This window comes from Chelonia mydas, chromosome 4 (genome assembly GCF_015237465.2).
Source record: "Chelonia mydas isolate rCheMyd1 chromosome 4, rCheMyd1.pri.v2, whole genome shotgun sequence".
NCBI lineage: Eukaryota > Metazoa > Chordata > Testudines > Cheloniidae > Chelonia > Chelonia mydas.
The window spans coordinates 96147459-96165765 of NC_057852.1; the positions used below are offsets into that span (position 1 = coordinate 96147459).

Consider the following 18307-nt stretch of genomic DNA (forward strand, 5'->3'; position numbering starts at 1 on the left):
GTCCGTGTTCCGAATATGGTAACACTGTTGAATGCACGTGGAGATCCATTTACGCAAGCTCTGAGTGGATATCATGTCGACTGGTGGAGGGGTCTCTACCTTCATCTCTTTGCAAGTAGGGTATAAATCCCCAGAGTTGTTCATTGAGTGGAGTACCATGTCAGTCTTATTCAAGAACAACTTTTCTTGATCAAAAGGTAAGTCTTCTACTTTCATTTGCAGTTCTCTAGGGATGCCCGAGGCCTGCAACCAGGATGCCTGGCACATCAATACGGCCGTGGTTCTGGCTGCCGTGTCCACAACATCCAAAGACGCTTGGAGGGATGTTTTAGCTAAGAGTTGACTCTCATTTACAATGGCCTGAAATTGTGACGGTTTCTCCTCGGGGAGCTCCGCTGTGAATGAGCTAAGTTTCCCATAGTTATCAATCGTATTTAGCCAACAAGGCCAAATAGTTGGCGACTCTGAATTGTAATGTGCTCGAAGAATAAACTTTGTGCCCAAACAGGTAGAGGCTCTTGTATTCCTTATCTTGTAGTGTCCATCTAAACAGAGTTCGTTTACCGCTTTGGTTAGCGGCATCGACTACCAAGGAGTTGGGAGGCAGATGTGCGAAAAGGAAGTCTACCCCTTTGGCGGGGACCTAATACTTCCTATCTGCCCTGCATGTTGGCAGAATTGAGGCCAGTGTCTGCCAGACTGCGTCCGCTGGTTCCAGGATTGCATCATTGATGGGGAGGGTGATCTTGGAAGTAGATAATGGTTGTAGGATTTGTACCAGCTTATGCTGGTTTGTCTGCAACCCACTTAAATAGTTCCTGGAACTGCTTGAAGTTGTCCACCAAAGTAGGCGGTGGTGGCATGATTGCCTCATCCAGGGAAGAGGAAGAACTGTGTGCTGCAGATGTAGCTTCCTGGTCTGTGTCTGTTTCAGTGTCAACCCCAATTTCCTGAGCCTCCGTGGGGTGCAGGGTAGGAGACGCGGTGTGAGACCTCAGTTCACCTCTATGAGCCGTGGGTGGACTGGAGTGTGGGCCCTGGTAAGTTGCCCATGGTTCCCAATGTGCCCATTGCACTGGGAAGGTGATTGGTGAATACATACACAGCGGTCCACACCATGGTTGAGCCATTTGGTTGTAATAGTATCTCAGCCCCATATGGCTCCAAGGTGATCATTGTTCTTTTGGTGATGAATCGTGTGGTGAGAAAGTGGGAAAGTGCATGGTTCTTGTACCTCATCGTCTTCCCTGGATGAGTGTACTGCTTTGTGAGAAACGTGGGGACCTCCTCCATAGCCCACGGGGGAGCACTCAGTACCAAGTAATGGGAACTGCAGTGCCGATGATACAATCACATTTCTCTGTTGCAGCAGAGACTGTGGCAGTTCTGATGTCGGTACCATCAGTGTTGAGGGGGGTGCTCTCATCGGTGCCAACAGATGTTGCAGCGCTTTGGTAGGTGCCGGCTTGGTTTTCTCCACTGGTGCCGACTCCACTGTTGGTGCTGTGGGTGGAGGCCTGGTGCCTGAGGAGATGCTCGGTACAGAGTCCCTTACGGGTGAACTTAGTGCTGTGGAGGAGGCATGTCTTCATCAGTGCCTCAATTCCACCTCCTTCGCTAGAACTTGGCAGTGCCAGAGGTACCTGGAGCATCATAGGTGTTCACCCGAGCATGTGTTGGCATCAGGAGTAGCGACCTGGCAGGAGACCACCAGTTTTTGCGGTGCTGTCTGTGGAGACGTCTGTGCCCTCTTCCTCAGTCTTTTGGGGGATACGTCTTCTGTTCCTACGGGAGGAGTGCCCAGAGAGGCAGTCCATGTGTCCATTTCAGGTTGGAGAGATTTCTCCATCAAGATCATTTTTAGCCTGAGATCCAGGTCACCCTGGTCTCTAGCTTTCAGATTGCTACAGTGGGCGCATTTTTGTGGAATATGTGCCTCATTGAGACATCGTACGCACAAGGAGTGCCCGTCCGAAATGGGCATTGCTTCATGGCAGGAACCATATCGCTTGAAGCCTGGGGAGCCAGGTATCTTAATGGTTAACAGCCCCTGGTGCAGGACGGGTAATTAGAGAAAAACTTTTTTTTTGTAATAAAAATAAGTATAACACTAACTTTATATATGACTGACTATTTAAACTGTTATTTCGAAAGGTTTGGGAAGAGTGATGAACACTGCCCCAGAGCTCTGTCTTCAGCCGAGGACAGTTGAGAAGGAACTGTAGGGCTCGAGTTGTGCATGCGCTAGACGCAGCACCAACGTCACTGCGAGATGCCTACTGCACATGCGCAACCAGCACGGACACTGCTACCGTAAATCTCCGATCAGCAGTGCTGGGACACACTGACATCTGAAGTGGGGCACCCACAGGGACAGCACTTGAAGAACCTTAATTCTGGTATTTCCTAACTTGTGAGTGCTTGACATTGCAACCTTAATATTATTTTAAGTTTTGTGTATGTGATTTCCTTTTAAAAAGAAAACTGAACAAAACAGAAATTCTCTCGCGTGGCATTATATTGACACCCACGTGGTTCATCAGTAGGGTTGGAACAGTTAGATCCACTACACAGACCTCTGACACGTGAACTAGCAGGGTAATGGATAATGCTATTAAGGTAGTCAGCTTCTATGTGGACGAGCCACTAGGGTGGAATGAGACAATTTTCCATCCTTTTTCAAAGAGGAATGCTGGGATTTGGGAATCCTTGGCTCCATTCCAGGTTCTGGAGGGGAATGTGCCCTGCACAGACCCTTCTGCCCCTGCTCCCCCCAAGTTTAACCCTTTCTGCCCATGTCCCCTCCAGCCTGTCCCTGTGCTAGTCCTATCTCCTTATCCTAGTTTCACTCTAGCTTCCTGTATCAGTCTTTTAAAATCCCAGTACCAGTCTCCTTGTCCAGTCAGTCCTAGTCTGCCCCTCCAAACTCCATGTCCGATCCCACTCTTCCCCCAGCCCGGCTCCCGCTCCCAATTTTCCCCTCCACTTTCCTTGCCCAGCCCAGATCCAATCTCCCCCACCAAACACACCCGTTCCCAGTCTTCCCTTTGCTTCTCTGTCCCAATCTATTATCTCTGCCTGAACCCTGTGCATTTCACTCACTTTCCTTTCACCTCCTCCATGCTACCATGGCCACAACAGGAATAGCACTGCGAGCACAGAAGAAAGGGCCTCTGCCCTCAGAATCTGTACCTGGTGCCACAGCAACCCCTAGCTTCCAGGATCAGAACTTCAGAGAAAGTCCTGCTCAGCTCCTGCAGCCTCAGGGGAGAATCTTTGGGAAAATGTAACAGTTCTACTGAACACATGATGTGCCTTTTTTTTTTGTTTGTTTTAAAGGACTTCGTCAAGTTTGGGTAGTTTTCTATGGGGACAGCAACAGGCATCTCTCAAACCAAAGGTCACCCTTTCAAAAAACAAAACATGCAGGCACTAGAACCTCTCAACAACAAAAAGCTGAAATATTTCTTTTCAATGTTGACAAACAATGTAGTTTCCCTAATCTCATTCTCTGAAAAGGATTAATCATTTTTGCTGAAATTCAGTGGGAGAGGGTGGAGAACCCATCCTAAGGCAGACAGTTGGCATAGTAAGTTTCAGTCCAAATGATTGAAGGTTGGCAAAGTGATAAGCAACTGAAAACAGGGTCTTATAATGGAAGTGTCAGGCAACCTTAATTATAGGCTGTGCTATTAGCTCCACTTAAAATAACTCATGACCTTCCGGGGCTAAGTACATTATACCACTGGCAAACTGGAGAGGTTTCAACTTCAATGATATATGAAACTTAACTTTAGTCCTTACGGGTCATCAGATATTAAAATGCCAAACCATCACTGGTGCAGAACTGGTTATTTTCTATCTGATTTACTTGTGTAATTTTGGAAAGATATTTTGAAAACAAGCATTTGATGCTGCCCCAGAATTTGGAACATTGGAAGAGGTTCGGAGGAGATGAATTAGTGGGCATAGCACAGATAGGATGGTCAAAGATGCATGATAAATGCAATTTATCATATGGCTCTTATCACAGAAAACTGACCTTGTATTAAACTGCTCAAACACAAGGGTCATTGTCCACTGACAACCTGCACCCCAGAGATAAGACTGCATGGGCAACCAGTGGGACTGGTATTGAGTATTATACTCAGTTTACATCTGCTCATTGGTCTACACTTGCCTAATCACTCCATGCCCATCGCTTAATGAAACAATTACATGACTTTCCAGCCAATCCTAGGCCGCAGTTTTTCCCCATATATCTAAATCCATCCACATTACTATGTTATGGAGCAGTAACCAACATGGAGCAAATGTTGCCTTCAGTTAGGGACCTCCAGTTCCTACTGAAGACTATTTTAATTGCTGACACAGGAGGGCAGAATTTGATCTCCTTTATAGTTCCAGCGAGGTCATATGGCTTCCTTCCAATCAGGAATGTTGGTATGAAATCCCAGCTGACCAAAGAGGAAAATAAGCAAGAACATTCCCCCAAGTTATGCATCAAATGGAGTCCCTACTCCACTTAAGCAACAGCTACTGTTTAAGGTTACATCTATGTGGAATATTTCCAATGGAAGTTAATTAACCTCTGAACAATCCGCTTTCCCCCAAGTTCAAGTTGAATATAAGAGAATTAAAGTGACAAGCCTATCCCTGCAATAATATTTTGCATGTAGTTTTTTTAAAGAAAGAGGAGGGGCTGCTTTCTCCAGTTATTATGAAAAGCTGCCAGGCACACCCTATCATGTTGGGGCATGCATTCTAGCAAGTAACGCCTCCAAGAAAAATATAAGGATATTACTAATTTTGCATACATCAGAAAAACTGAGAAAAATTGTAAGACGCATCATTTTCAGATAGTGTTATATTTATACAGAAAAAGATACGGAAAAGAACTGTGCAAGGGACTAATCCAATTGAGTTCTTTTATCTTCCATCAACATACACATTGATGGAATAAATATCTGTCACAAGGGTAAATGAGGTCCACAAAGCAGTGAAGCTGTGTCAGTCATTTAACTGTAACATGAATAGCATGTCAGAACATTCTACTATTCCCAGTGCTAAAAATGTCTTTTTATTAATGGGTTCTGCAAAGCTGTCTGTTCTCTCCATATTACTCAAAAAAAAAAAAAAAAAAAAAACAAAGGAGATACCAGCAAGCCACAACCATATCTTTCCAAAGCTCTTAACTGTACATTACATTCAAAGTGTATATTCAAAGTGAAACCCAGGGGGTTTTCTTTTTTGTTTATTTTGCTTAAGTAATATGCAGCATAACTTCCTTGTATTATCTGATTACTATATTTAAAATATGGGTTACGATTAATTCAGCTCAACACTTCAACAGCAAAATTACTATTGAATAAATTGGAGGGGTTATTTACCTCTCTCTTCTGATTGCATACCATGCCAGCTGATCGTCTGTTGCATATGCATCCCTTTACTCTGCAAATCTTAGGTCAATTTAAGGTTAAACTTGGATACTGAAAAATACGATGTAAACCAATGTGGTAGGTTAGGTCTCCAGTACAGATACTACTGTCAGTATGATGATTAACTTCAAACATTAAAGTGTGTGAGTTTGAGCCAAATCCATCTGTGCAGCAAGCATGTACAGTTCCTCCAATGAAAGATTTCCACAAAGATGCAGACGTTGATATAGACATTTTTGCCAGTGTTGCATTTGGCCTGTTCCTTCTTTTCAGGACTGAGGAAAGAGATGGGCTTATGGAGAAATACTTGCGAGCAATAAACCTATCAATCCAGTTGAAAAACAGCTGAATTTCAATTTAAAATTTTAGTTTTACTGTTTTCTATTCCCTCCCCACACCCAGAAATGCTATTTCCTTGGATTTCTCGGAGTTCTCTGCTGCCAAGGACCCTGTTAAATTTTTGCAACCAACAGCTCTTTTATTTTGTTTTCGATGGTGAATTAGCCATAGCATCATTGGACTCCGTTCACACTCCATTAAGGAAGAACTATAGCTAAGCCTTTCTGTTCACTTCTACACTTTCATAAAAAGCAGAGATTAATATGAACACAGCACATGGCTAAATTCAGTAACAGGAAAGTATGCAATTTATAAGGCTGCTCTGTCCCTCCCAGGTGACATCAATCCAACAGAAAAGAAAAATGGACTGAAAATTCCATTTGAAAGAAGAGTCTAGAGGGCTTGGGGGGAAAAAACAAGCATGCAAGGACACATAACAAATGAATTAAAGACAGCATTCTGTTACAGCTGGAATCCAGCACACATTACGGATGAGCCAATGCTGAGCCAAAACACACAGCACCGTTCCTGACCACTGGTCACACTAGAGGTATTGTTTTAGCAAATTTTCAGATGTTAATACTGGAATCAGGCATAGGTGGTGTAAGAAAACCAGTGACTATTTAGAATGGCACCACTTTTATCACAGAATCTATGGCCAACGATTGAAGGACTTTGCTGTGTAGATGTTTACCATTTCATCCATCACTATCCTCAAGCATTTCTGTGGCTACCAATGCCAAGATCTACATGAGAACTAAACAGAAGTAAGAGCAGAAGTAAAATTCATCACATTTGAAAACAGTGACTCAACTTGAGCAGCAAGACTTCTATTCAGAGATAGTTGTGATGAGAGACTGGTTTGTTTAGAGACACCGCCATCAGCAATTAAAGCTGGGGTTCTCAAACAGTGGGTCATGAGGTTATTACATGGGGGGTTGTGAGCTGTCAGCCTCCACCCCAAACCCCACTTTGCCTCCAGCATTTATAATGGTGTTAAATTAGCAGCGTATTAACGCCTAGGCCGACAAGGCCTAGGCTTAGGGTGGCAAATCTGCAGGCCTGGCAAATTTATAATAGCAGCCAGAGGCTGCTTCCCCCAGTGCCGCCCCAACTCCACCTCTTCCCCACCCCCTCCCTTCCCCTATTGGTCCCCTTCCCCAAATCCCCGCCCCAGCCCCGCCTCCTCTCCTGAGCGTGCTGCATTCCTCCCCTTCCCCCCTCTTCATGAAGCTGTGTCACGCACAAGCACTGGCAGGAAGCGGGGAGAAGCAGGACCCAGCAGAACGCTCAGGGGAGGAGGCGGAGCGGAGGTGAGCTGCGGGGCTGGGGATGCAATTATTTCTGGGCCTAGGGGCGGCAAAATCATTAATCCGCCACTGGTTAAATATGTAAAAAAGTGTTTTAAATTAATAAGGGGGGGAAGGGGTCACACACAGAGGCTTGCTATGTGAAAGGGGTCATCAATACAAAAGTCTGAGAACCACTGAATTAAAGCATGTGTAGAATAGAGAAATGGAAAAGTTATCCTGTATGATGAGTTTGGATACTACTAGAGAGAAATATGTTGCAACTACAAACCAGTGAATGTTACACACACACAAAAAAAGAATAAAGAATTGGTGAGGCGAAAAAACAAGGGGAAGGTACTCTTTGTAAAGCAATAAATATTAAAAATATAACAAAAAATTGTTCCATATCACTTCATCTTTCTCTTTTCCCTAAATGCCCTGATTATTCACCATAACAATGTACACCATTAAAGTTCTATGCATTCACCTCCCATAAAATTTAATTCCTTGTTATGTACCTTATGAAAGAGAATAGTGCACAGTTCTGAAATATCTATGAGGTAACATGTAAATCCAAAAATATACAGTAATTTATGCAACAGTTCAGTGTTTAAAGAAAATCCCAGATACCAGCAGACAGGCAACTATGACTCTTAACAAGGTTTCCAGCAAGTTCCTGAAGATTACTTTGCCAAGACAAACTTCCTAAGAAAATAATTTACTAAAAAGCCTGTTTTAAAGGGAACCAGTCATTTTAACACAGTATGTTATCATTCTCTTCCTTTCAGTGTATTAACTATGCACTCAGGCAGCTTTTGGGGAGATGTTTTCCTATTGCTAAACTTCAAAAATATGCAGAGCTGTGTACAATACATAAATTGAAAATTAAATATTGCAGTATACAGACGTTTCTTCATTAGTGCTGAACCATGAGCCAAGATATGATCAAAAGTTCAGCCCCTCAACTTTGTCTTGGCTATTTCCTACTATTATATTTGACTCTTTCACACAGACTCTGAAGTAAATGTCTAAATTCCTGTGGGGATAGTGCAAGGAACTGAAGTAAAGGCTATAAAGTCTGCTAAGCCCTGCCAAACTAAAGATAAGGCATAAACTTTTTTCTTTTCTCATAAAGTGACATTATTCAGGGACAAGGAGAAAAATCTGGAAGTGAAAAACTTTTTCCAGAAGTAATATAGAGTGGTTACCATTGAAAAGTCAGCATTTATCCACAGTGGTGTCTGAAATAATATAAATTTATGAAAATAATGAGGTAAGAAATATACATGGCACTACGCAGTGGTATGAAATAAATATTGATAAAAGCCAACTTTTAAAAATGGTGACTACTTAAATATATTACACCAAATTGATTAAATTAACAGCAACTTGACTCAATGAAAAATTGCAGGTTTAATGAAATCATTAAATCTATTCTAAATCACTGTTCTTTTCATTATAAAAGTTTCATAATGTTAGCTGGGCTTCTATTTAGTGAAGCAAACAAAACACCTTTCCAGATGTCCATAGTTAAACACAAAGATGGAGTTTCTGGAAGGTTGACAATGTTAACAACTGAAAGTTGAATATCAATTCCTGGCTTGAAGATAGATGTTTCCAGAAGAAAGCTCTTTTAAATGAAACACTCCATCACTATTAATGACATAACATATTATTGGGGTATTCTGTACATTAGATTTTTTGTAAGTAAAGCTATATTTTCATATTAACAAATAAATTACATTCTCATTCCTGCATATGCTTAATCAAATTTTGTATGTACTCAAACATTGTAGGTCCTAAGCTTAGAAGCAAGCCAATATTTTAATGTCCAGGTTCCATTTGGCTCTAGCAAAGCACAATTTATGGACTGCTGTTAACAGAAGCAGCAACCACCCTGAATTTGGAAGCAAATTAAAACCATGCTTGACAGCTGTATTTTGAGCACATTTACCCATGGTGATTGTCAAAATCCTATACTGTGAGCTCTCTGACTGGGCAGGGATTCTTTTGTCTTTGGCAAAAACAACGAGGAGTCCTTGTGGCACCTTAGAGACTAAAAAAATTATTTGGGCATAGGCTTTCATGGGCTAAAATCCACTCCATCAGATGCACAGAGTGAAAAATACAGTAAGCCAATTCTGTCTGCATATCTATTCAAGGGACACCACTGTAGGACCTAACCACATCAGCCATACTATCAGGGGCTTGTTCACCTGTGCACATCTACCAACGTGCCAGCAATGCCCCTCTGTCATGTACATTGGCCAAACCGGACAGTCTGTATGCAAAAAAATAAATGACAAATCAGACATCAAGAATTGTAACATTCAAAAACCAGTGGGAGAGCACTTCAATCTCCCTGGACACTCACTAACAGACTTAAAAGTAGCAATTCTTCAACAAAAAAACTTCAAAAACAGACTTCAACGAGAAACTGCAGAACTGGAATTAATTTGCAAACTGGACACCATCAAATTAGGCCTGAATAAGGACTGGGAGTGGATGGGTCATTACAAAAAGTAATTTTTCCTCTGCTGATACTCATACCTTCTTGTCAAGCGTTGGAAATGGGTAGCGTCCACCTTGATTGCATTGGTCTCATTAGCACTACAAAAGTAATTTTCACTCTCTTGATATTCACCCCTTCTTGTCAACGGTTGAGAATAGGCCACTTCCACCTTAAGTGAACTGGCCTCGTTAGCACTGACCCCTTCCCCCCCCCCACACGGTAAGGCAACTCCCATCTTTTCATGGGCTGTAATATTTATACTGCTTACTGTATTTTTCACTCTATGCATCTGATGAGTGGGTTTTAGCCCACAAAAGCTTATACCCAAATAAATTTGTTAGTCTCTAAGGTGCCACAAGGACTCCTTGTTGTTTTTGCTGATACAGACTAACACGGCAACCACTCTGAATTTTGTCTTTGGATTACTTGTTTGTGCAGTGCCTAGCATAATGAGGCCCTGATCCCTCAATCCTTAGCTGCTGCCACAATACAAAGTAATACTTATCAGCATGGATGTTCTCCTAGTGTGCACAGTATTTGTGAACAAATCATGAATCGCTCCTTATTAAGTCATGTATGGAAGCCAACGAGAACAGCTGAAGTTTCAGAGTAGCTTGAGATGTAGCCATTTTTATTAGTCCCTAAAGCCAAGACAGCTCAGTCAGTAGGTAAAATAGATTACCCACGCATAATATTTTCCACTACGAATTCTTCTCTTCTGAGAAGCCACTAAAATGCTAAATAGAAGTATATGGGCAACAGCTGCAGCCACGAGGAGTCCACGGAACCAATCTGGATGTCCTTAGTACCTCCTACCAAGATGGGCTGAAAGCCTAATGCCAACAAGTTCTTTTGGACATAGTGTCCTCTTTGCTTTCTGCCCTTAGCAGACCCACACCAAAAATACTAGGAGTACCCAGAGACTTAATTGAACTAAGCTGTTTGTTGAGCTATGTACTGTATGCTCATGAAATGAATTTGACCATTTGCCCTTGGATATAGAAGCTAAGCAAGAAATAAATACTCCCAAGTATTCAGCATGGCAGCTATATTAAAGCTTTATCTCCAACTCTGAAAAAGCATCAAAAATTTGATGTTTTCCTCCAGGGCTGTACCAAATACTCATGTCAGCTATTAAGCGTGTGCAACAGAAAGAACAGAGAATCGAGATTTATCAAACTTGAACAGCGACTGAAGTGTTTGAGCACTGATGCTCTGGAATTGTGCAATCATGTGCAGAATACTGTAACTGGATGCATGTTCAGATGTTGTAAAACTTACCCTATTTTTCACTAAGTTCTTGTAAACCAGAGCTACGGTTTTAGGTGGAACCAGTCTCTGGAGTTCAAAATAAAGTATGTTTCATAGAGAGTGGAAAAAATATTGACTTTCTAGAGGCCATTTCCACCCTAGTGTGCGCACACTGGGGTGAGTCATACATACTTCTTTCCAGTTCATTCACCCTAGTGACTATATACTATGACAAGCCAACTGTAGCTTATATAATAAACAAGATCTTATGATAAAGGAAGGAATGTCCCTCAGGTGCATCAGTCAGCTAGCTAAACAGCTGTTTCTGGACTACAGTGTTAGTCTTCCAGATTTCTCCAGACATGTGACATGGTAGAGTGGGGAAGAAAGAAAGAAAAAGAAAAAGTTATCCTCTACATTTTATAAACATACTTATGGTGTCTACTCATTAAAAATATTATTTTTAAAGTACTGACAATAGACTGAAGGCCTGATCCTCTTTCCACGGAAGTCAATGGGTGTTTTGGATCTCTGCACAGCATTTATAATTTACTCATCACGTTGGTATGCCACAGTGCTTACAAAGGACAGTTGGAGCAGGATTGGGTTACAAGTCAAAAGGCATGGGGACATTTTTGAGGTTGTTGTTTTAAACAACTAATCCATATCACCGTAGACAGATTAAATCACTGTAGACTGGTAAATTCACTTTTGAGGTTTTTTGGGGGTGGGGTCTTTATCCCCTAGACTAGTATTTTACTGTAGACGTATTTAGAAAAACCAACAACAAAAGGCAAATAGGTGCATAGAAATAGAAACATTACTTTCAAACAAGTGAAAAGTAACTCCCTGTTTGAATAAGACCTTAAAACCACATGAAATTTAAAAATTTCAGGCAGCAGGAATTCAACTCAGCAATACACAGTGACACAACAAAACAATACTATTTACATTATTCCTCCCACTACCTGTCAATTTTGTAATTTATCACTCCCCCAGTTTTTGTGTCAGCTGCAAACTTTATTAGTAATAATTTTATGTTTTCTTCCAAGTCATAGACAAAAATGTAAAATAGTGCAGGGCCAAGAACCAACCCTTGCGGGACCCCACTGGAAACAGACCTGCTTAGTGATGACTCCCCATTTACCATTACACTTTGAGACCATCAGTTAGCCAGTTTTTAAACCATGTAATGTGTGGCATGTTAATTTTATATTGTTCTAATTTTTTAATCAAAATGTTGTGCTGTCCCAAGTCAAATGTCTTACAAAGGTCTAAGTATATTACATCAACACTATTATCTTTATCAACCAAATCTGTAATCTCATTTTTAAAAAATGATATCAAGTTAGTTTGACAGGATCTGTTTTCCATAAACTAGTGTTGATTTGCAGTTATTACATTACCCTCCTTTAATTCTTTATAACTGAGTCCCATATTAGCCACTCCATTATTTTGCCTGGGCTCAATGTCAGGCTGACAGACTTATAATCACCTGGGTCATTCCATTTACCCCTTTTTAAAAGGAACATAACATTAGATTTCTTCCAGTCTTCTGGAACTTCCATGATGCTCCAAAACTTATTGAAAAATCAACATTAATGGTCCAGCAATCTCCTCAGTCAGCTCTTTTAAAATTCTTGGATGCAAGTTATCTGGACCTGCTGATTTAAAAATGTCTAACTTTAGTAGCTTCTGTTTAACATCCTCCAGAGACGCTAGTGGGATGGAAAGAATGTTACCATCTGATGGTATGATGAGACTATATGATCCTTTTTTCCCCACAAATGCAGAACAGAAATGTCTATTAAGCTCTTCTGCTTTTTTGCACCATTTCCATCTAGTAATGGACCAATCCCATTGCCAGAATTCTTTTTGTTCCTTATATATTGAACAAACTCCTCATTATTATCATTAACTCTGTTCGTCATGTATTTCCCCTTGGGTTCCCTTATCAATTTTTGACAATTCCTAACTTCTGATCAACTTCCCCTTTCTTCCATTTGTTATAATTTTTTAAAGTTGCCTTCACTTCCCCACTAGATGCCAGGTTGGTTTTTTAGCCAGAATTATATTACAAAGATAGTTATGCATTAAATAAGGCATCCAGAACAATCGTATTTTCATTCTTGAATGTTTAAACAGTCTTGGTGCATCAAAACTTTCTAAAACTGGCACCAGAACTCCAAAATATGTAGTTCGGAATCACCACATTTAGCACCTGCCTAGAAGAGAGATACTAATAGGATTTGAGTTCTCCTGCCACCATGGAAGTAGTTAAGATTGGAATTCCCGCACTGGGACTGTCTGGGTTTAACAGGATAAAAGAGTTCATACTACCTTAGAATATATTACAGGATTAAAACTATCACTGTCATGAAATTGGGATGTCAAGAGGAATAGAGAAAGATTTATCTCAGTTTCAGATACTCACCAACCCTGCAATAGGGGTCGACAGTCTATTGATCTTTTTTACCAGTCCAGGCTTTATTGCATTCAGTAACCTGTCATGAGAAAGAAATATTTTAAAATTATTTATAAAATATGAATAAAAAGCCTTTTCCCCAGCATGTAAGTAACTAAATTACATCCCTGAAAAGGAAGAAACACCTATAAAATCATTAACAGAGTATTAAATAAAATTTCCCAAATTTATAACTCTAGATTAGGTCAGTGTCTATAAGCCCTTGATAAGCTTTGATCCAAATCAGGTCACCACACTCCACATTTGGAGGACCAGACACAGCACAGTGGAGGACCGAGTAAAGGAGGAAAAGTCAGGGTGCTTATAAAGGAGTGGGATCAAGACGATAAGATGGCAGCTTCTCTACTGTAAGGGTAAGGAAAGAGAAAGAACTGTGTGATTTGCTTCTGCCCCACCTTGCATTGTCAGAACTTCGTGCACTGGACGGTGGTGAGATGCACACTGGGATAACTACCCATTGTGCACTGCACTGTGCAACAAAACAAGCCCTCCTGGGAAGTACATTCAGTGTCAACACAATGACCCAAGGATGCATGCCAACGCAAGTTATGTCATCAGAAGTTTGTAGTGTACACATGCCCTTAATATGCTTTCAGTTTAATCCTCTCATGTTTACATGTACAAACTAACATCTGCTCAATATAAGGGAAAAAATCTGACAACAGGATCATCTCCAATACATACTAGACATGATAGAAAAGCACATGTATAGCTATTGAACATTTTAAAGCAATTCATATTTTTCTTCCATCCACACAGAATTCCACAACTAACAGAACATCTGATTTTATTTAACAGTTTAAAAAAAACAAAAAAACAACAACAAAAAAAGCCAGTACCTCTTCTTCCAAAATATACATTTATATTCAAAAAGAAAAGGAGTACTTGTGGCACCTTAGAGACTAACCAATTTATTTGAGCATGAGCTTTCGTGAGCTACCAATTTATTTGAGCATGAGATTTCGTGAGCTGTAGCTCACGAAAGCTCATGCTCAAATAAATTGGTTAGTCTCTAAGGTGCCACAAGTACTCCTTTTCTTTTTGCGAATACAGACTAACACGGCTGTTACTCTGAAACCATTTATATTCAAGTCACTGATTTCTCTTCCAGACCTGCACAGCAGCAAGCCCATAAACCAATATTTTATGTTGCGGGAGCTGCAATGGTCAACATGCAAATTTTTCCTCAAGGATTCTTCCTCTCAGAAGACTCTAGTTTAATAGCTCCTTCTATCTAGTCTACTAGTTTTGCAGGTTAGTAAATTAAATGTTGCCTCAGGGAAAAAGTGAGACACTCGCAACAGAGCAGCATTCATTTAATCCCCTCATGGTGCATAAATTATGGACGATAACCTATATTGCAGGTTCTCACCAGGAATAGAAAGCAAGTCATGGAGGTCTTAATGGATACCCCAAATGTCAGACTATTTTTAAAAGATCTTCAAAATAGTTTGAACTGGCATAATTGTAGATTAAGATTAAGGTTAGGGGGAAAATGGGAGGGAGAAGGGAAGGGTTCCAGGTGTAGAAAATGAACAACGGGGTTAGGACAGAACAGTTTATAACCTGGAAGAGGGGAGGCATGGAGAAATGGTAGTGAAGTAGCGTGAAGACGATAGCTCATATTTAGATCATTTCCCTTACGGAAGCAAACAGTGTCTCCAGGACGACCGGGCTCTTACTTTCCCAGCTCTCATTTATTCAGAAGCATGCCAAAGGGAACTTTCCTCCAAAGCAGACTGGCTGTTTTTAAATGGACTCTCTAAAGAATTAGGCTGGCTGCCAAAATACCAAGTACCTGAAACTTATTCAGCCACCAGTCAGGCTGCGAGTCGCCATTTATGAAGTAAACCATCGTGAGATTTTTCAGTCTAATCCAATTACTATTTGTTCATATTTCTCTCCCCAGTTACTATATACAGTTACTCCTCTCCCCCTGTCCAACCCCCACCCTGCATGCACGCATGCACACACAGGATATATTTTTTTAAGTAAATTCTACACAGGCTCAAATGAAGCATCCCTCTTTATATTTAGTGTCATTAACTCTACCTGGTGGCTCATTCAACTATACAGAGCATTCCTCAGAAATTAATGGACTTCAATAGAAATGTTCAATAGAAACGTTCAATAGAAACAGGCTGCATTGGTATAAAAACTGGGGGGAAAAAAAAACAAAGAAAGTTGACATTTCATGTATTTAGAATATAGGCAGCTTCATTCAGTCCATACAATGCTGGAAATAAAGTGCAAAACTAAACATCTAATTATGGTTTTAAAAGTGTAATTAGTCCAAGTGAAACTAGTCAAGACATTTGCAAATAATTAGAGATTCTTCATCTTTTTCTTGTTCCATAAAAGTAGCCCCCAGCTTCCTGTAAGATAGTATTGTGAAATGTGTCATGCGCTTTATGTTGGAAAACGACTAGAAATTTGCCCAATATTTTAATTTGCCGCATAACAATGTTATAAAGTTATCCAGTTGTACAATGTAGAACATAGAAGCAATAAATTCCTTCCCAGTACACACATGGGCAATCAATTTACTCCCAAAAACTCAAGCTTTAACTACTGACTTTGTTGTCTGATCTTGAACAGAAACAAGTGTCATTACTGGTCATAAATTTATCCACCCCTTTTTAAAATTCAATCACAGTACAATGTGTCTCGTTGGCTTCCTGTGGCAGTGAATTCCAGACTATATGCTGTGAATAGTGATATTTCACTCATTTGTTCTACATTTAACTGTCAAGGTTGGATGAACATTAATCCAATGTTCGTGGGACCTCGTGACAGGGTGCATCATCCTGGCACTGGTGCGGCAGGGGTTAAGCCTTCTCAGTGGGCGGAGGAGGCCACCCCCCTCAGCTCTGCTGGGCATGCTCCAGCTTGAGAAGGATACAAAAGGCAGCAGAGCAGCTCAGTCTGGGCTGACTGCCAGCAAGGAAGGAGGTGACTCCTGAGGGAGGATCACCTGCAGTCCAGGACGCGGAGGCCAGCCAGCCAGAGACGGGCCCCAACACACAGGCTCAGTTCGCCACAGAGAGGGGCGAGACTGTGAAGACCCAGAGATGGCAAACTACAGAGAATCGGGTAGGAAGCGACTCAGAGAAACTTTGTGGGGAAGCGGTTGTAGAACCATAGACAGGTTCGGCATATTTCAGTAGGCTCCCTGCCGAGCGGCTAGTGAGCAACCCTGCCACCGACAGGGCCCTGGTTTGGGACCCGGCGGAGAGGGCAGGCCCAGATCCCCCTATCCTGGCCACCGCCCACCCCGTGGTGGTGGCCTAGCTCACCAGCACTATTGACTCTGGCTGCTAGGCTGCACCATCCTGATAGCAAGGGCCATATTGCTGACTCTGGCCACTAGGCCACATCGCCCTGGTAGCAAGGGCTGTATTGCTGACTCTGGCTGCTAGGCTGCACTGCCCTGGTAGCAAGGGCCAGGCTACTAACTCTGGCTGCTAGACCACAGTGCCGGTAGCAAGAGCCAGGCTGCTGACTAAGGCCCCAGGGCCATGCAGCCTCAAGACTGGGTGCAGCTCTAGAGACTCAACAGCGGGGCTGTAATGCACCTCTCCCCTGTCCCCAAAGGGCGACAGGGTATATCAGCACCACAACAGACCTCTCTAGCCACCAAAACTCATCTGCCCCAAGTGTTCTTGACGATTTCTCAAACACATGCTGAGATGAAACTACATCTATTTATATTAGGATTGCCACCCGTCCGGTTTTCACCCAGACAGTCTGGGTTTCAGCTTGTGTGTCTGGGTGCCATTTGACAAGCCCTGATGTCCGGTTTTTTGATCTGTGGAAACCGCTCGCTGCTCATTTGAATTTAACCCACCGAGACACCATTACCCAGCAAATGCTCACCACCCTCTTGAAGATGGGGACAGAGCCCAGCCAATCACAGCCCGGCACCAAGCCCGCCCAGCCAATCACAGCCTGCAGCTGCCCTACCCACTCCTGACTGCCAAAATGGGAAAAATTCGGAAAGTTTCTCAGTCTGGAGTTTGGTGGGGCATGGGAACCAGGTAGGTATGCAACAATTTGGGGCGTGCTCCCCTCTTCTCTCTCAGGTGGGTGTGCTCCAGAAGCGGGAGTATCTGTTTCTCTTCCTTCAAAACTCCCACTGTGTGGGTACAAGTAGGTGGGACCTTCTTTTTCAGGTACTAGTGCAAATAAGGGGAGTCTCTCCCCCAATCTTGGTATCTGTGTAAATGTAGGGGGAATCCTCCCTTTTATCATAGCTGTATGTGCAAAAGAGGGAGCTCCCTTCCCCTGCTCCCCAGAATGGGTGTGCTAATGAAGCAAACCTGTGTGTGTGTGTGTGTGTAAAAATGGAGAATTTCAAATGAGTGTCTATAAATGAAAATCCCATGCGTGGGCAATTGTGCTTATTAACCCTAGGATGTGTGGGCAAATGTACCTCAGAGGTGGCAACCCTATAGGGAAACAGAGGGGGGAGAGGAGAGAGTGACAGAGGCGGGGCCTTGGGGGAAGAGGCGGAGCAGGAGTGGGGCCTTTAGGGGAAAAGGTGGGGCACGGGCTGGGGCAACCCTAATTTATATGTGCAACAGCATGTATTCATGAAAGGGCGAGATTCTGATTCCTTGACTCACAGTGAGTAGCATCATATATCAGGAGTAGTATCATTTAAGTTTTAGCCCCTACTAGTATGTGAATAAAGAGCCAGAGCATTTAAGGAGTACTCCACCCCTACGAGGCCAGAGCAAACTGGCATCAGCTGCTCCTTTTTGGCTCTCCAACTCTCCTTGTTCCTGGCCCCTTCAGCCACACTCTTTCAACTCCCCACTGTCCCTTTACCTGGGTTGCCTGCCAAATGATTACCACTACCCATCCCCTAACCTAGTCAGTCACCCCTAAAACCATACTGAAGAAGAAAGTTCCAATAAGGCCCCACTGCTTCCTCCCAACCTCTGGGCCACTCCCGCCAAAAACAGTAGGAAAATAACTTGCTTTGTTT

At 42.2% G+C, this 18307-nt stretch overlaps 1 protein-coding gene across 17 annotated transcripts in view; it reads right to left on the bottom strand.

Moving 5' to 3' along the window:
- LIMCH1 (LIM and calponin homology domains 1) overlaps positions 1-18307 on the bottom strand; it is a 305602-nt gene that overhangs the window by 154727 nt on the left and 132568 nt on the right. For all 17 annotated transcript variants that reach the window (XM_043544463.1, XM_043544457.1, XM_043544462.1 and 14 more), the window contains one exon: positions 13267-13336. Coding sequence is in view for 16 of the 17 variants with exons in the window: in XM_043544457.1 (XP_043400392.1) it covers positions 13267-13336 (70 nt within the window). In the remaining variant the exon portion in view is untranslated. The remainder of the gene's footprint in view (positions 1-13266; positions 13337-18307) is intronic.